The 17831-nt window shown below is 46.3% G+C and overlaps 3 protein-coding genes across 5 annotated transcripts; 2 read left to right on the forward strand and 1 right to left on the reverse strand.

Annotated features, from left to right (window-relative positions):
- Positions 1-282: 282 nt before the first annotated feature.
- Positions 283-2930, reverse strand: atp5pb (ATP synthase peripheral stalk-membrane subunit b). The gene is made up of 7 exons (XM_076171219.1): positions 2777-2930; positions 2217-2253; positions 1964-2109; positions 1525-1688; positions 1278-1403; positions 929-1108; positions 283-438 (listed from the first exon to the last, which is right to left on the reverse strand). The coding sequence occupies exons 1-7, from the start codon at positions 2802-2804 to the stop codon at positions 361-363; spliced, it is 759 nt and encodes a 252-aa protein (XP_076027334.1). The 5' UTR covers positions 2805-2930; the 3' UTR covers positions 283-360.
- Positions 2931-3595: 665 nt separating this feature from the next.
- traf3ip3 (TRAF3 interacting protein 3) lies at positions 3596-8616 on the forward strand. The gene is made up of 14 exons (XM_076171216.1): positions 3596-3755; positions 4354-4805; positions 4906-4978; positions 5069-5192; positions 5282-5309; positions 5410-5439; positions 5545-5640; positions 6261-6332; positions 6661-6801; positions 6928-7065; positions 7169-7304; positions 7387-7532; positions 7859-7975; positions 8218-8616. The coding sequence occupies exons 2-14, from the start codon at positions 4383-4385 to the stop codon at positions 8407-8409; spliced, it is 1716 nt and encodes a 571-aa protein (XP_076027331.1). The 5' UTR covers positions 3596-3755; positions 4354-4382; the 3' UTR covers positions 8410-8616.
- An 877-nt stretch (positions 8617-9493) lies between these two features.
- Positions 9494-14638, forward strand: dnase1l1l (deoxyribonuclease I-like 1-like). 3 transcript variants are annotated; one of them, XM_076171215.1, is made up of 9 exons: positions 9494-9642; positions 9752-9840; positions 9926-10012; positions 10093-10214; positions 10306-10418; positions 10550-10707; positions 10812-10908; positions 11002-11392; positions 11574-11666. In XM_076171215.1, the coding sequence occupies exons 1-8, from the start codon at positions 9502-9504 to the stop codon at positions 11080-11082; spliced, it is 888 nt and encodes a 295-aa protein (XP_076027330.1). In that variant the 5' UTR covers positions 9494-9501; the 3' UTR covers positions 11083-11392; positions 11574-11666. The 3 variants fall into 3 exon arrangements, with proteins under 3 accessions (XP_076027330.1, XP_076027327.1, XP_076027328.1); XM_076171212.1 differs by lacking the exons at positions 9494-9642; positions 9752-9840; positions 9926-10012; ... (3 more) ...; positions 10812-10908; positions 11574-11666 and adding exons at positions 11673-11715; positions 11831-13303; positions 13381-13447; ... (1 more) ...; positions 14162-14287; positions 14387-14638 and having other exon boundaries at positions 11329-11392; XM_076171213.1 differs by lacking the exons at positions 9494-9642; positions 9752-9840; positions 9926-10012; ... (3 more) ...; positions 10812-10908; positions 11574-11666 and adding exons at positions 11673-11715; positions 11831-13303; positions 13381-13447; ... (1 more) ...; positions 14162-14287; positions 14387-14638 and having other exon boundaries at positions 11329-11392.
- The last annotated feature ends 3193 nt before the right edge of the window (positions 14639-17831 follow it).

Raw genomic sequence — 17831 nt, forward strand, 5'->3', positions numbered from 1 at the left:
ATAGCAGGCAGCAACGCTTTGGGCCTTTAATGAGTCCAAAGGTTTGGAAACATCTCGCAATACCTCCTTCCAGTGGGACAAAGGTCTAACAACCCGTCAAGAAACCTGTTATACTCATGACTGTGACTCCATGATGACTGTAAACAGCTGATCAGAGCTAAATATTATCTTTGAAATGAAAGAAAACAGATTGAGCAGTGTGTGAATCAGAAAGGATTTATTTGAGCATCAGCTGTAAATACTGTACACACCCAGAACACACACACACACAGAGACAAGCTGTGAGGGGAAATAAGTTTATTCTGTAAAGAAAAGCGGGCGAGGACAGAAGAAGACGTCTTCTCTGAAGACTGGACAGTTTTACAATGTGGCTTTGGCCTGAGCCGCCTTCGCCATACCCTTCAGGTCTGTGATGCACTTAGCAATGCTCTCCTTCTCCTGCAAGACAAGAGACATGAACATGATCAGGTCAGAGGGAGGAGTCAGCAGCAGAAACAATCACATTATGTCAAAATGAAGAATTATATTTACTCATGCATGAATATTTGATTGAACTTTCCAAAGAACATCTCCACTTTGATGTTTTTAGACTTTCAGATCAATTGAAGGATAACATGGTTGAATAACATAGGCTGAGAACCATCTGGTATTTTAATAAAGTTAATAAAATATTTTAAAACGTTGATATTATCTCAAAATTGCTCACTATTTAACTAAAACTAGGGAAGTGACACTTTGCAGACACAGAACAGTGAAGTCTTACTGCTGCTGCTGTGTGACACTGAATTCACAGCATAATGTCGCCATCTAGTGGACAAATCCCTACATCACACAAATGCACTTGAGCACAACAACACAACACAACCCCAGCAGCTGTGGCATCAGAGGGCTTTGATCTGAGTGGAAGAGGAGGAGGAGGAGCACCGACCTGCTGGGGCGTGATGCTGCCCACCACGTTCTTCTCCACCCAGTTGACCATGTGCTCCTGCTCCATGCGGCGGTGGAGGTGCTGCAGGGCGATCTGGTAGTCCAGGCGCCTCTTCACCTCGTGGGTCGCCATGTGTTGCCTCTCTCTGTAGTTGGTCTCCAGGATCATGGCCACGTTGTTCTGACAGAGAGAGAAAGTGTGTGAGAGTGTGTGAGAGTGTGTGTGTTAGTACCACTAGTAATATGACTGCACAGAGGTTTGATGTCTGAAATCACAGAGCCGACTGAGGACTCAATGTTCTGCAGGTTGTGTGAGTTGTAAGGGAGCTGCTGCCGCTTCTTCTTCTTACCTTCTTGGCGTCAAACAGAGCCGCTCTCGCCCCGACCCTCCACTGCTCCAGCTTCTCGTTCTCGATGGCCTGATTGAGGTTGGCGATGGCCGCCTCCTTAACCGCCTGGACCTTGGCCACTTTCTCCTGCAAGAACACACAGAGTGAGGGAGTGAAGGAGGGAAGGTGAAGCTGTGACACACTACCATCCTTCTATAAATGATATCTTAACTCATACCACACAGACAGGCATCAAATCAAAGTGTACCTCGTTCAGTTTGTCTGCAAACTCGGCCACACTGGGGCCGTACATCTTCACTCCCATGACGATGATGGAGGCTAAGCAGGCAGCGTACATGGTCTCGTAGTTGATGACGTAGATTTCCTTAGACAGGGCGTAGGTGGTGAGGCCCGTTAAGAGCATGTAGGGGCCTGGAGAGGAAGAGAGGCAGGAAGGAGGAGACACGGAAACACTTTAAGGATAAGAATCAATACAAAATAGACAGACGAGCGAGTGAAACCCACAGGAACACTCAGATACTGCAGCTCCAGAAGGGATTGGGATTATTGATCAAAATCATCTTGTACTTTAACTTTGAAAGGTTGAGCTGCTGCTGATGGGCCTGGAAGTGTCACATGATTCATGTTATGATGCCATCATCATCATACCATCATCTTACATCAGTGTTTCGTTAAAGCCTACTGACCTGTGACTCCAGTTTTGGGGTACAGCAGCTGGAAAAGCTCTTCAGGGACGAAGCCCAGACGGACTTTGCCTCCTGTCTCGGGCAGGGCGGGCACGGGGGCCAGACTCTGGGACGACGTGTGAAGGGAGCGGGACGCCTGGACGAGGCTGAGAGGGAAGACAGAAGTCAGGACGGCAAGCATTCAAGGAGCAAATCCTAATAATAACAATGTTTATGTGAGAAAAGGTACAAACTCCTCCAAGGGGGCACTTACCCAGCTCCGAGGGGGCCACTGCCCTTCAGCGCACCGGCTGCAAACAGAGACAGAAAACATTCAACCAAACACATGGAGACGAGACAAGCGTTCACTTTAGGACTATAGGGAATTCAAATTTATAGATAACAATTAGTAACGCTTCGATAAAGCGTTATTTTGGTTTACAATGTGAAGTTTAAAATCTCAATGCCAACTGTCAAAAGGTGACATTTGCAGGGACGCAGCTAACTACATTAGCTTCGGTTTGCTAAACTCAGCCGATATAAGCGGCGTTCGGCATTCAACTAATCAAGGAGTGAGACCGCGTCAAAGCACTTATAAAGAACAGTTTGTTGACATTATTGTTTAAAGCTTTCTGCATAAACCTCGCCACAATTTCCAGAGTTACTAGCGTTCAGAAGCCACATTAGTTAGCATGTAGCTCATTCAAAGTGCGGCCTCCACTTTACCCTTCAGCTCCACATTCGACCTAAACTAGGTTTTGTGCAGCCTGACAGTTCCGTTAAGTCGGAGTTTAGCCGCTTGGTCATTGCGGTTAGAGCTGAATTCGTCCATACCTGAGACGTAGACGAGTCTGGACAGCATGTTTGGAAGATGAAGCGCTACACCGGGCACCTTGTTTCAGACTCTTCGTGCCCTTAGTTTCTGCAAAGAGCCACAACGATGGCGGACACGCGAGATGTCCTCTTCAAGAAACAACGCGAGATTTGACTGTTTCTCGTTTGGGGTTGTTGTGACAGGATGCGTCCGCTAGATGCCGCTACACGCTCAGATACGACACGTCGCTGCTCGTGCGGGTGGATTCGGATTAATTGCTGTAATAAAGGCGTTAATGGAGTGAATACGCGTCATATCTACATTCACTGTTTGAGACTAATCAATTTTTAAAAAAAGCGTTCGGCGTCATTAATCAAAACTGACGCTGAAGAGGATAAAGTACGAGCTTGAGTCAGTGTGTGTGTGTGGGCTGTGGGTGCTGAGTACAGACAGCTACACTAAGTCATTAATCCAGTTTAATGAGATATGAGACTGCCGCAGCCACAAATGCTGTGCATCTCACTCTCACTTTGTCTTCTGCCTCAGTGTGTGTCTCTGTTCATCTGTCTGTCTGTGTCTGTGTGTCTATCTCTCTCTCTGTCTGTCACTTTCCATAGACCCTTTCTGTCTGCCTGTCTCTCTCCTGTCTTTTCTGTCTCAGTCTATCTGTTTTTGTCTCTCATTCCATCATCTGTCTCTCTGTCTGTCTGTCTGTCTCCCCGGTCTCATGGTGTGTCTTATCCCCGGCTGCAGGGGGACTTGTCCTGCTCTGTGTGTAATCTTGGGGCCCAGCCGTGTATGGCGTCGGCCTGATGTGAGTGGCTGCTGAGATAGAGGAACATATGACGCTGTGGTTCTCTTGGCTTCCTGTAAAATTATGCTCAACAGAATCAGCTACATGTGAAGCCGCCGCTTGTACTTTTTCAGCAGAATGAGAAAATGAATGAGCTCTCAGCCGCTGGAGGAAACGACTCCACCTTGAATCGAGTAACTTAGCAGGTAAGAAAGTAAACTCACTGCTTTTCTGCTTATTAAGCTCCATTCTGTCCACGCATGATTGTGCACAGTTTTCCCTCCACAGATCCACAGATCATCAGGCCTGTTGGGGCTCTGATAGCATTGCAACTGCTGTATGGATGTTCAAGTAATTCTCTTTCAAAACAGAAGCGTAACTTCTGCAACTTCCACTATTAGAGCTACAAATTCTACAGTTATTATAAGACTACTAGTGCCTGTAATGTCGCTATCACTGTCTCTTTGAGAGTCTACTGCTGTAGCTGCTACTGCAAAGGAACCACATAGAGCCGAACAGAACAACTAAATGCCAAACGTAAAGTTAAAACTTCATGTTTTACTGCTCTGACATGCTGGAAACAGGATCAGTAACAGGATATCAGGGCGTGAATTAACACAAAATGAGTTTTGTGAATGAATGACAAATATGCACCAGCAGATAAAGAAACTCACTTACAGACATATTTAACTTGTAGATGAACCTGGAAATTAGATTTTCAGGTAAGAATGACTTCATTTCCATCTTGTTCATTTCTACATGTTCGATATTTCTAATCGGTTCTCTGACCTTGTGCCCTCGTAGACTGGAGGCCCACAGAAGGAGGAGCCGCCATGGACGCCCTGTCCCTCAGCGGACTACAGCTCAGCCCGGTGAGACATTTTGAGGACATAATAAACATCAGAGCGGAGAGACACGAACACATGCGAGGACGCAACAACGTGACGTCATGCCGCAGCCCCACCAGAGAGATGGACAGCAAACTGATGAAGAGGGAGCTGAAGGAGCGGAGACATCTGGAGTTCCTGAGGAGGAGAACAGTGAGCCCAGAGCGCTGCGACATGAACGTGAAGCCAGTCAAGGTTACAAACAGCTCTTCAAGGAAAAACACATTTGCAGTGAGACAAAACAGTTCAAGCACCAAGTCAGAGACGCTGCTTACAAACATGCTTCATACTTCTGTCACTAACGGACACCTGGGGGTGAGATTCACACCAAAAAGCAACATGAATGATGAAGCAAACACCAATAAATGGGTAAAGATCCACCTCCATCCATCAAAAACAGATCTACACAATCTAATTCTACAATCTTCTGCACTGGTCCTTCATCTTCTGCCTCCCTTCCTGTCTGCAGGCTTCACTGTGGTCAGATCAGGTCACAGTCAGCACCATAAAGGAATCAAACCAGCTGGAGAGGAGCAACAACGGTACAACAACAACAACAAATTCATCTTTCTGTTTAAATTCTGGTTCAAATTCCCTTCAGTTGGTTGTAATTCTGCCTTTCTCTATCAAAGCTCAAAGGACGAGCGTGAGAACGTTCAGTCGCTCAGTCGGAAAGAGTCACCACAGTCAAAACGTCCAGGCTGAGACGACGCAAACGCAGAGGAAGACACAGAGAGACGCCAGCGTGCAGACTGAGTGAGTCCAAACTCATCAGCCTCTTCAATTCAATACTAAATAACATCTGTGTCTTTATTACTATAAAATCAAAGTTTCCTTCCATGCAGGTGCGGCTTTGTGACCGTCAGAGAGTCGGTGAGTCTCAGATCGGCTCAAGCTGGATATTTAATATATATTTATATATGGTTTTTCATGTAATTGAGTACTAAATCATCTGTCTCATCTCAAACTAAAGGAGATTCAGCGGCTGGCTGAGTATTTAAAGGTGAAGCAACGATTCCTTAACCTCTGCAATTAGTTTGTTTCATTTACTTGATGATTTAAATGATCTGCATGCACTGACTCTACTCTATGTTGTGTTCTCTGTCAGGAGGCTCTGTGGAGGGAGGAGGTGGTGAAGCAGAAGCTGCTGGTCCTGCAGGAGAGCACGTCCACCCTCACACACTCGTCGCACAGCATCCTGACAGTGAGTCTGTCCCCCCGCTGCCTCGGACGGTTGAGACTGTTCTACTTATAATCCTTCATTTCTGTTCCAGTGTCATGAGTGGAAAGTGTTTGAGTCTGTTGGTCTGTGTGTGTGTGTGTGTGTGTGTGTGTGTGTGTGTGTGTGTGTGTGTGTGTGTGTGTGTGTGTTTGCGTGTGCGCACGTCTGTGGTTTGCTGCTTCCTGTCTATTCTGCAAGGAAGACTGTCAGCTGTCGCTCTCATACAGGAAGGGCGTGGCTCTCATCTAGGTGCAATCTGTCCTTATTAGCTTCTGCTTTAGCTGCTTTATTACGATTGAAGAGGAAACAAGAGTGTTTCCTTTTTTAGCAGGGTGTCAGATTTGAACGTTTGTAGATCTTGAAGGTTCAGAACTTTACTTACTTTATGCTTTCCATCCAAACTGTCTCCTCCTGCAGGTATGTTACCCTGAGCATACTGGCCTTTTAGAGTCAAACACAGCGTCTGTCTGGTTGCTGCAGGTTCAGAGAGCTCAGGCCCTGCAGGAACACGCCGTCACACATTGTGGCGTGTCAACCTGTGCCTTTTCCTCTTGAAGGCTGCGGTGCGATCAGTCACACATTTCCTTTGTAAACCCACACAGGCTCGCTGCAGTGAGGACCTGCTGAGAAACAAGATCAAGGCTCTGGAGGCGCAGCTGCTCGTCTGCCAGCAGGTAAGAACTGCAGCCGTCTGTAGCTTTGGCTTCCGGGTGACTTTAATATTGCAGAGTTAAACTCTTTTATCCCCACTTCTGTTCCTCTTGTATTCATTAATTCTACCCTCTTTCTACTCCCGGTATGACACTTTGTGCTTTCTCCTGCTGTGTGTTCATGTAACTTTGATCTCTCTCTGAGGTTTAATCTGTAATTGCTGTATGTTGTGACCTACTGAAGGTCAATCAAGTGTCTGTCTGTCTGTCTGTCATATGCAGTCACAGTGTATTCTGTACCTTCCTGTTAGCATGTGTAGGTTTAATCATGTAGGATGTTGTGCTCTGCTAGAAGTTTCCCAAGGATGGAGTGAAGAGACTGGTGCTACAGATGGAGAAGCAGAAACTGTTATACGAGGAGAAAGCTCTGGTCTCCCTGCAGAGAGCCACGCAGGAGAAGACTGAGGCCCTCAGCAAGGCCGAGACCCTGCAGGTGAAACCCTCAAGCTTGACACAAACATCCTCACATCTTCTCTGGTGATCGTAGACACGGATTGTTCTGTATGAGTTACAGTCTACAGCTGGAATGCGAGACCTGGTGTTTCATGTTTGCCCACAGGAAGCACTGATCACAGCAAAGGCAGAGGCGCTGAGGTGGCAGAGTGTGTATGAGGAGCTGAAGCTGAGCTGTGGACAGCTGAGGGAGAGTCACAACCTCCATCATGAACAGCTGCAGCAGCTGCACAGCCAACTGGAGGTACTGAGATAAGACAGTGTGTGTGTGTGTGTGTGTATGTGTGTGGGAGGCTGTTGTGTTTGGATCCGAGTGGTTCTGAAATGTGTGTGTGTGTCCTGTGCAGTGGTCCAAGGCCAGAGAGGCCGAGCTGAGGGAGGACGTGGTGTCACTGAAAGGAGAGAAGAAGGAGCTGGAGTTCAACATGTATCTGCTGGAGGAGGACAACCTGAGTCTGAGAGAAGAGGGCCAGCAGCTCAGAGGTCAGGAGGCTTTGAGTCTGTGACCTTTAAAACAACATGTGAGTCTGAGCTGGGAGGCTTCAGTGTGAGTTGTGTTTCCTAGATGGCAGCACTGAGATGCAGGACTTCATGGCGCAGGCGAGTCTGAAGTCAGAGGAAGCAGAGCGGCGGCAGACTGCGAAGAGGAGCGCAGAGGCGGAGGAGCAGCTTCGTCTCACTCAGGACAAACTCAGGCTGAAGGAGAGCGAGGTAGAGGAGGAGACACGCCTTCACCTTCACCTTTAGATTTACAGCTGCAGACGCTTTATTAGGTACACTGACACAAGCAAACACCATCAGACCTGCAAGAGAACAGGTTTGTGTGAGGCTTTTCATACATTTTATTGTAATTCTTTAGCCGTATAAGTAGAAGAAGAAGAAGAAGAAGAAGAAGAGGAGGCTTACCTAATAAAGTGGCCACAGAGTGCATGTCCCATAAACACGGAAGATATATTTGCAAGTGATTCAAAATGCAGTAAAATAATGGTGTGGGTGTGTGTGTTTGTGTGTGTGTGTGTGTGTGTGTGTGTGTCCAGTGTGAGGAGCTGCAGACAGAGCTTCATGTCATGGAGCAGGAGTGTCAGTCCAGTCAGGCCCGGCTGACGCAGTGCAGGGACGAGCTCCGGCAGCTCAGCCACCGCCGCAGGACGCAAGTGAGCAGAGTGTGTGTGTGTGTGTGTGTTTATAAGGGAATGTGAGACAGAAAGAGACCTTACTGTCCTTACTAATGCTTACTAATCCTTACCAAATGTCCTCATCTGTCCTCACATTGTAACAATTACAGCTCATCATGCATTTGTAATAATACAGATTATGATCCTGTTCCCCCCTCTCTCTCTTTCTCTCTTTCTCTCTCTCTCTCTCTCTCTCTCTCTCTCTCTCTCTCTCTGTATAGACGCTGTGCGGCTCCTGCTGGAGGGTGTGTGTGTTCTTCGCTCTTCTCCTGGCCGTGGTTGGTGTTGCCATGTTGTGGCTTTGGCATCCGCCTTTCAGGGAGCAAATGGAGGATCTGTACAGCGACATAGAGACGCGTGTGGAAGATTATCTGATGGAAATGCATCACTCGGCCTGTTTCAGACCAATATGATGCAAATACCACGCAGGGACCAAGTGTCCTGTTGCTTAGGAAGACATTTCAACATTTAGTTTATTCGTATTTTTGCATTCTAAATGAATCTTGAATTTAATGTTGTTTAGACTTCGAACAAAAACTGTTTGTGTGTGTGTGTGTTGAGCCAGTGTGTGTCTTTGTACTGTACATGTGTGCAAATGCAAGTAAACAAGTGAAAATGCACCTGGAGATGTGTGTTTGATTAAACAAATGAACACATGCAAATAAGTCTGAGAAGATGAGATGGAGGTGGTGATGTGTTCAGGTCAGTGTGTGTGTGTGTGTGTGTGTGACTCAGAAGGAAAGAAGGAAACAGCTCAACTGTTATCAGCACAAAGAGTTTCTAACTAATAAATCAGTCATTTTTGCTTTTATTATCGTAGTGCAATCATGTAGACGTGGGAGCAGCCGACCAATCAGAGCACAGCAGCAGTTTCGGGAGAGTGACCTTAAAAAGTCAGCCTGTTTTTACTCAGTTTGCTCAGTAGTGGTGCAGATTTTGAATCATTACTCCATTCATCAGTAATTCTTCATCATCCTCATCATCAAAGTACAATGAAGTATTTTTCTGAGGTAATAATCACCACTGTGTCTGATTTGGTTGGTTGATCCTAATGAACCTGAGTCACATGATGATGTCACTGCATGGATCCAGCAGCAGCACTGATTCTGTTCTAAATAAACGTTCTTGAAGCGGGCAGACGTGACACACGGTTCAGCCTCTATTGTCCCGCCGCCACCCAAACGTTACAGAGACAAAAGCCCGCTGACAGCTGATCTCTCTCTGAGTGCCGCACAGCCATTGTCCTCTATGTTGACTGCTTTGAACCGTTCCAGATCAAACTCCATTCTCAGCGAGCACTGACGCAGCAGATCCACCTTTTACCTGCATGTTCCCCCAAACGCACCACAGGCCACTAAAAGAGATGGAGCTCCGCTGGACTGGGGTCAAACACGCTGTGGCGCCGAAGGTAAGAGGGTCAGCAGGTGCAAACGGAGGAAGAGCTGTCAGGAGAGGTGGATCTCAGCAAAGTTGTCTGTGACTCTCCTCCAGGGCGAAAGGTGAGGATGAGAGCTGCACTCCTGCTGTGTGCCGTCTGGTTCTGTCTGCTGAACGTCGCACCTGCGCTGAAAATCTGCGCTTTCAACGTTCAGAGCTTTGGTGAAGCAAAGGCCAACAACAAGAAGGTCATGGGGATCCTACTACAGGTATGAAGCCGTGTGTGTGTCTGTGTGTGTGTGTGGAGACGTTGACCGGAGGCAGGGGCAGACAGAGAACCCTTATTTATAATATTTCTCCATTTGTTTCATCCCCAAGATTCTCTCCCGGTGCGACTTGTGTCTTATCCAGGAGGTCCGAGACTCTAAAGGAGAAGCCGTCCAGACTTTGGTCAAAGATCTCAATAGGTAGACGTTCTTGTTTGGGGAGAAATACATGAAGAGACCAAACACAGGACTGATATGAACTGAAACCGTCTTTACACGTTTACAGGTTTGACAAATCCAACACATACGTGTACGTGGAGAGCAAGAGGCTGGGGAGGAAGACGTACAAGGAGCAGTACGTCTACGTCTACAGGTGAGGCCCAGCAGACACCAGGTGCTACTGTAGAGATGAAGCATCCAGGTGCCATCACTCCTTTGCCTCTTTCTGTCCAGAGACGACATGCTGAAGGTCAGAGAGCAGTACCAGTACCCCAAGGTGGAGGGGGGCGGGGCCAACGACACAGACGTCTTCTCCAGAGAGCCGTTCATCATCCGCTTCCACTCGCCCACCACCTGTAAGAGGACGTCTGCTGCCTTTAGGGGCCTTTTAGGAACAGAAAGAATGAAGTGAGGAGTTTAAGATCCGTCCCTTTGTTTCCTCTCCAGTGGTGAAGGACTTTGTCTTGGTCGGCCAGCACACGTCTCCCAAAACAGCCATGAAGGAGATGGATGAGCTTTACGCCGTCTTCAAAGGGATCTACAAAAAGTGGAAGACAGAAGTGGGTGAATGACATCACTCTTATCTGTATCTTAGTTCCACTGCTTGGCCCGCATGTCGGTTTTCTCTTCCTCGTGTGATGAAATGTTATGAGTGATTTCTGACTCTGTACTTCCTCTCTGCTTGGCTCAGAACGTGGTGATATTAGGAGACCTCAACGCCGACTGCAGCTACGTCACCATCAAAGGCTGGAAGGCCGTCCGGCTGAGGAACGACCCCAAGTTCCGCTGGTTGATCGGAGACGAGCAGGACACTACAGTCCGTGAGAGGACACACTGTGCGTACGACAGGTCGGTGGACTTACGAGCTTTTCTCAGATTCACACCACTGAAGACATGAAGAAGCTCAAAGTTCACAGCTCCTCCATCATCTCCTCCATCTTCATCCCAAACAGGATCGTCATCCACGGACGTGAGATCATGTCCAGCATCGTTCCAGGTTCTGCACAGCCGTTCAACTTTAAGGAGAAGTTCCATCTGACTGAGGAGGAGGTGAAGCTGCCGCCTGCTGGCTCACACACACGCGTAAGGTCTGAGTATGAAGGTGAAACACTGACGCTCTCCTCTCTGTCTGACGCTCCTCAGGCTCTGGAGGTGAGCGATCATTATCCAGTGGAAGTTGATCTGAAGCCAAACCATCGTTACCTCTTCCGCCATGAGCTGTAGACACTGAAGAGGACCAGACAGCGGACCAGGATCTGAGCATTTTACAAGTAGATGAACTGGATTTCATTATGATATTCAGAAATGGATCATTGACTTTTATATTTACTTTTAAAACGACTCGCCTCATTTTAAACACCAATAAACTTCAGTTGTTTCAGCATGAAGGAGCTGAGTGTGTGTGTGTGTGTGTGCGTGCGTGCGTGCGTGCGTGCGTGCGTGCGTGTGTGTGTGTGTGTTTGGCTGCTGTCGGCGTTGTGCATCTGACATCTAAACCACATCAAAGCTGACATCTTGTCACAATCGGCTGAAGGTGAGTTCCTGCTCCGACAAAACACAACAAGAAATTCCTTCTTAAATGTGCACTTTGCTGCTTCTGCTTCAACAAAATCCTCTGTATATATTTCAGCAGTTTCCTTATATTTTGTAGACCTTTTTCCTGGTGTAAGCAGATCTAGTTCACCTGTTAGATTCATGCAGCTTTTGTTTGACAGGAAGTCGCGGCAGCGACAGACATTCTTTGTGCTCTCTTCCTCTCAGAGCAGAAAATATCTCCATTATTAACTACTGCTTTGTCTTTTATGCTTTGAAAGATGGAACAAAGCCTTGCCGATCTGCTGACTGGAGCCTTTACAGGTAAGAAAGACGTCTCCTCCTCTACTTACAGGCATTAAAGTGGCTTATTATTTAGTGGCTTAACAAAGGATATTATATGTTATTATTATTTATTATTATGCTGATGCTGTTACAGAAACGTCTCTCCCCTCATTCCCTGAGGGAGATTTGGACTTTGAGAGGTTAAGTTTTGATGCAAAGTGTGATGAAGACGAGATGGGAAGCAGCTCTCAGGAGGAAGAGACTCTGCACCAGGAAGCCACAGGTCCAAACACGGTCACGTACGAGGCTGAAAGCGGCGAGGAAGACGCGCTCAGGGCCGAGGACAGAGTCACCGACGCAGAGGAGACACAAGAGGAGGCTTACGAAGGCTCAGATGGAGGTGATGAAGAGGAAGGCTCTGTCTCTGGGGGTTCTGACGAGGATGAGGAAGATGATACGGGAGCAGGAGGTGAGGTTGATAACCAGCGACACCCTCTGGTCCTGCAGAGTGAGGAGATCCCTCAAGTTAGAGATGAGGAGGAAGGTGAGAGTGAAGGTGAGGCAGAGGAGATGTCGGTGATGGAGGGTGAAGAGGAGGAGAGGGAAGAAAGGCAAGAGGACGACGACGAGTGTGAGGATGTGAAAACTGAAGAAGAAGATGAAGAAGAAGAAGAAGAAGAAGAAGAAGAAGAAGAAGAAGAAGAAGAAGAAGAAGATTCAATCACCCAGTGCTTTTCTGAGGAGGATGAAGGACCAAACAGAGACGAGTCTGTTAAAGACGTCCTTGAATTTCCCAAGATACCCATGGAAAACCTCCAGGATCTGGTGGCCGAGGTGGAGAGTGAGGAATACGACACCAAGATGAAAGACTTCTCCGGTGAGGAGCACCAGGAGGCAGGAGAGAGCTTTGCAGATTATCCATCAGACTTTTCTTCCGGTGAATTTATGGAGGACGGAGGGAAGAATGGAGACGCAGACGGGACTCTGGACTCCTGCATGGGAGGAGCAAGGAAACCTGACCAGGAGGCAGATGGAGTCAGAGGGGCGGAAGACGAGGAGAGGATGGCTGACCTGCACAACAATAAAGCTCATATAGTCCAGGAGATACTGGGTGTGGGAATGGGTGAAGAAGAAGAGGAAGGTGAGACAGATGAGAGTGGTTCCTACAGCTCCAGCGGAGATGACATCCAAAGGAGGAGCGATGAGGAGGAATTCTTGGATGGTGTGTATCTGCAGGATGGTGAAGACACCAAACAGCTCCATGATGCTGACGTGTTTTCTGATGATCATAACTACATAAACACTCCTGACACTGAGGCCCCAGCAGCTTTCAGCCTCTTCTGGGACACCGACGTCTCGACAGCTGAGGCCACTTTTCTCACTGAAGACGCCGAGACTTCACCATCAGATGTGACAGGTGACATCATCAGAGGCGCGGGACCTTCAAACCAGGGATCGGTGGATGACAGCTTCTTCTTCAGTGCCGATCTGGAGACGTACGAGATCTCAGAGCTGGGACAGCTGGGGGACGACGAGTATGAAGAGGACAGGAACTGGGAGACGGAGCAGGAGCGGATCGACGCCTTCTACAGGTTCTACAATGACAGTGATGAGAATGGAAGAGAAGGTAAGTGACACAGAACAGAACAGAATCAGTTCATCAAGTTCTCATCTATTCAGTCAATATTGTCTCTGGTTTTATAGGGAGGAACATTAAAGTCCAGTTCTGTACAGACCCGCTGTCTCGAGTGATCCACTATGACACAGACAGGTACGTGGATATGTCAGCAACCAGCAACCTCACATGTGATCAAACACTGACCAAAACCTGTGTTTGTGTGTGTGTTTGCTTCCTGTCTCAGTAGTGACAGAGATTCACTCAACAGTTCCACAGACGAGGACGAGGACGAGGACGAGGAAGAGGACGAGATGGAGGAAGAGGACCTGAGCACTGCAGAGACGCCAGAGACTCGGTCAGATCAGAGCGCGTGGACACACACAAGCGTTGTGCCAGAGCCTGCAGAGGTATGGGTTTGCTTATCGTGATGTCATTTATAAAAACATCTTCCAAATACTTCATGTCCCTAAAATCAAAACAATATCTTAAAATGACACACTGCCACAGGGTGTCACTGTTTGTCCTTTGCCTTTATTTGGCTGTTCAGTCTGACTAAAGCTCCAGTAACTAAGACACATTTATTTCAATTAGCGATCCGTCGTTTTCAATGAATCACTGAGTCAACACAGATAATGCTGCTGCCATTGCCCTTGACCAAGGCACTAAGGAGTTGATCCCCTGGGTGCTGCACCGTGGCTGCCCAGTAGTAACAGTTAAGATTGATTACATACAGAGGAAACGTTTCATTGGACTTAAACAATGAAAATAAAGAGAACATTGACAAATAACGGGATTCATTTTAGACGTATAAGAAAATTAGTTGGACTATATTTGACTATGTCCTTTTTTGATTCTGATGTTTTCCAGATTCTGATGTTGGAGCCAGAAAGCCTGAAGATGGACCTGGCTCCTGAGCCCTCAATCACAGAGCTTCAGCTTCCAGAGGTCACAGCGGCGCTGTGCGACACACAGCTCTGCACCAGAACACACAAGGTGAACACGGCTGTGCTGCACACAGATCACTTTCATGTTTTGGCCTTTAAATGACAGCTGGAGCAGAGACCTTAACACCCCGTGCCTTTGTCCCTGCAGTGTGTGCGCTTGCTGAAGCTGATTGCCACTGTGGCTCTGCTGGTACTGATGGGGCTGCTGATGTTCTGGTTGACCTCAGATCAGCTGGACTGGCTCAGGCAGGATTTCTCCTTTTAGGGGCAACTGATAGTTGACAAGAAAATATAAAATGATATAAGCATTAATTTGTAAATTAAACCAGCAGCTATGCAAGGACTTGTTTATCTTAAATATGAGTGTATTTTTTTTAAATAAAGTTTGATTCCTCTTTAATCTGATGCTGTTTTGTCTAAATAGTTGATAAGTAAAGTTAGTCTGTTGTAAATAATTGTATAAAAGTACTGCACTTCATTCTTTACTGTAAGTAGTAGTGCAAGTAGTAATCGTATAGTAGTAAAAGTAGCAATAAGATTGGTAGAAGTAGTAGAAGTTGCAACAAGCACCAGTCGTCCATTAGCCTCTAATGTAATTGCCTCCAAACCTGCCAGGGATATTATTCAGGCACAGATGTTAATGACCTCATGAATGATATCACGGCTTTAAATTACATCATGAATGAAAGTACAAGATTAACTATTTGCATCATGCCGAAGATGAACGAACCGTCACTGTTGGCGAGCCGCAATGCAAAAGGGCCAGAGAGCCAACAGATCTCCACCACAGACAGGTAACAATTACCTCATGTTAACACTCCTACAGGTCCAACATGAGCAGAACAACATTCAAATTCCCAAACCTGTTTGCAACAGGCCAAAGAAGAAGAAGCGACCATCAGGCTGGCATTCACAGCAACCATTAACAAAGGTCAGGGGTCAAGAAAATGAGCGAGTCGCCGTCTACCTTTCTCAGCCTGTGTTTACAATGTTGGAAACACAAAGAGTAATTCTAGTGGCAATAGTTGTTGTTGAAGTAAATGTTGTAATAATGTGAATAGTAATGGTATCGTAGCCTGTAAAAGTAGTGGTAGTAGCAGTATGTAGTGGGGATAGTTGTTGTAGTAGTTGTTGTCGTTCTTACTGTATCCTATTAGTGTCGCTGTTGTGCGCGCGGAAAGAAACCAGGCCGAATAAAACAACAAGAAGAAGGAGAAGCAGAGAAACGGAAGCGGAAATTATTTACAAAGCACACTCTCGTCACGAATGTTTTGTAAATCTAGCTTTACAGAAGCGGGCGGAGTTTTCCTGCATACACCCACAAGGAAACACCGCCCCGCAGACGGGCCACCGTGCTGCCCCGTGTATCAAAACATTCTGCGGCTGTTAAACTTGTCTGTTTTAGCAACTGAAAGTCCAGGCGCTTCGGTTTTTCTGACAGACAGAAGATAAAACGAAAGCTACACATACATCTAAGCGGAGAACATCATGCCAACGCTGAGCATCTTGTCCAGGCAGGAGATCTGCGACCTGCTGAATGAATATGGGATCAAACACGGCCCCGTGGTGGGTGAGTGGATCCATTTGGAGTCATTTTGCGCCCATTTTTGAATCGGCGTCCAGTCAGCGAAGTCAAGAGGCCTTCACGGTCTTCACTGTAAGGCTGGAGCTCTGGCTTTCACCATGTCTGCCTTCAGTGTTCTTATGTTGTGTTGTGTTCTTACGGTCAGACACCACCAGAGCTCTCTATGAGTCGAAGCTGAGGGAGGCCATGGCGAGAGGGAAGAAGCCCAAACCGTCACCTGACAAAACCTACTACAGAGAAGAAGGTGAGCTTGGACCGAACACACACATCTGCACCGGGACATGAAGAACACACAGAAGGTCAAAAAAAGAGTCCCAGTCAATCAATCAAACAGCTGTCAAAGTACATTCAATTATATTCATGATTATCTCTATAACTATCTTATCTTTCTAAGGAGACAATGAATTTAAGGCACTTCCTCGGCTAGATTGCCATAATATATTAGAAATAATCAGATATTTAAAATACAAAATAGCAAAAAATACTGACTGATCACAATATAAAAGGAGAGGAAATGTTAAATGTTGTTGTCGTGTTTGTTTTCATTTCAGAGGATGAAGTCACCTATGTTTACAGGGCGCCTGCAAGTGCTGTAAGTACTGTTGTTACCCAGACTGGCTTCTCTGGCATTTCTTTCCATTTGACCTCTGATTGCAGCCAGTGTAAAATAGATAAATACACTGTAAAATAGATATTTAACTGTAAATGTACGTCTGTGTTTCCACATTAGCAGACCAGGAGTGATGTTTTATCAGACAGGTCAGTCCTCACACACATTCAATCACACTATTATTCCAAGTCTCAGCCCTTTTAATAAAACAACTCTCTGTAAATTGATCCATTTGGTGTCTTGTCCGTTCAGGGGGACGTACATGAGGACGAGGCCAGATCAGAGCGAGAGGGAATATGAGCACGAGTAAGTAGTTGTCATGTGAGTTGTTATCTGTCTTTGTGCAGAGTACAAAGACTTTAAAAAACTTTACTTATTTATGTTGCCTTGTACAGGAAATCCTACTCCAGTTACTCAAAGTCCACGCTGGAGCCCAGAGGGAGGGGCTATGCTGATGAGTGAGTGCAGGAATACTGAGTAAACCTAGTTTGTGGGAAAGTTGCATCTACATTAAGGGACATTTTCAAAGTTAGACTATTTGGCGATGCAGCTTTCCTTCATCCAGTATCACATATTAAATGTCTTCGTTATTAATCCTGCTCCTTTTCAGGCCCAACATGTACGACACGCCGCCATCCTATAGAAACGTCTCCTATACGAAGCCCGTGCCCGTCACCACTCCACAGACGGCCAAGTCATCTCGCCTCATCCCCATCTGGCTCCAGATTCTGCTCTTTCTGATTGCAGCAGCTTTTCTCTACTTTGTCTTTTCCGATATGGAGACTACAGCGGAGGCCCCCTTCAAAAACATCGAGTAGTTTCAAAACAAAACAAAACAAAGAAAGCTTTTTGTGTTCGGGGCTGTTGTAATACTTTACTGCTTATTTTAATCTAACGGTGTTTTTCTGATATACCTTTGAGACATTGCTGAGGTTATTGTAGGTAATGCTATATTTTAAGCAATTTTAATAGCAGTTTTCCCTCTTGCTTCTGCTTGATATAAAGTTTCCATCCTTAGGTTCTGTGCCACTGCTAAAGTAGATGTGACTCTAAAGGACCATTTCACTCAAAAAGGTTTAGATTTCAATTTCAAGAACAAATCCCTACAAAAGGTCCTTACTGCAAAAACCTGAGTTCTTCCCTTGAATGTTGTAGCGATCAGTAAATGCATGATTGAGTGTCAAATGTTTGTATTAAATCCTACCAAACCAGTTCATAATAATCAGTGTTGAAAGTTTTTATTTATGGAAAAATACCCAAGAAATGTTAAAGAACAGTGAGATCAGCTGTAAGTGCCTTAGTGTTTGTGTAGGGTCAAGTTTTGGTTTGGGTAGAAACGGTCGAGTTGCTAGAAGGTCATGTTTACACCACGATGCCATCAGCAGCATTCAGAGGCTC

Source organism: Genypterus blacodes, unplaced genomic scaffold (genome assembly GCF_046128005.1).
Source record: "Genypterus blacodes isolate CSIRO-AG114 ecotype Tasmania unplaced genomic scaffold, CSIRO-AGI_Gbla_v1 ptg000241l_1, whole genome shotgun sequence".
Taxonomy (NCBI): domain Eukaryota; kingdom Metazoa; phylum Chordata; class Actinopteri; order Ophidiiformes; family Ophidiidae; genus Genypterus; species Genypterus blacodes.

Coding starts and splice junctions, on each gene's coding strand:
- atp5pb (XM_076171219.1), bottom strand. CDS start 2,804: ATGCTGTCCAGACTCGTCTACGTCTCAG. Junction 1,109..1,277: donor CTCTGTTTGACGCCAAGAAG/GTAAGAAGAAGA, acceptor TCTCTCTGTCAG/AACAACGTGGCCATGATCCT. Junction 439..928: donor GCAGCATCACGCCCCAGCAG/GTCGGTGCTCCT, acceptor CTTGTCTTGCAG/GAGAAGGAGAGCATTGCTAA.
- dnase1l1l (XM_076171212.1), top strand. CDS start 11,673: ATGGAACAAAGCCTTGCCGATCTGCTGACTGGAGCCTTTACAG. Junction 13,702..14,161: donor TTGTGCCAGAGCCTGCAGAG/GTATGGGTTTGC, acceptor GATGTTTTCCAG/ATTCTGATGTTGGAGCCAGA. Junction 14,288..14,386: donor TCTGCACCAGAACACACAAG/GTGAACACGGCT, acceptor TTGTCCCTGCAG/TGTGTGCGCTTGCTGAAGCT.
- traf3ip3 (XM_076171216.1), top strand. CDS start 4,383: ATGGACGCCCTGTCCCTCAGCGGACTACAGCTCAGCCCGGTGAGACAT. Junction 5,641..6,260: donor CGTCGCACAGCATCCTGACA/GTGAGTCTGTCC, acceptor AAACCCACACAG/GCTCGCTGCAGTGAGGACCT. Junction 7,976..8,217: donor GCCACCGCCGCAGGACGCAA/GTGAGCAGAGTG, acceptor CTCTCTGTATAG/ACGCTGTGCGGCTCCTGCTG.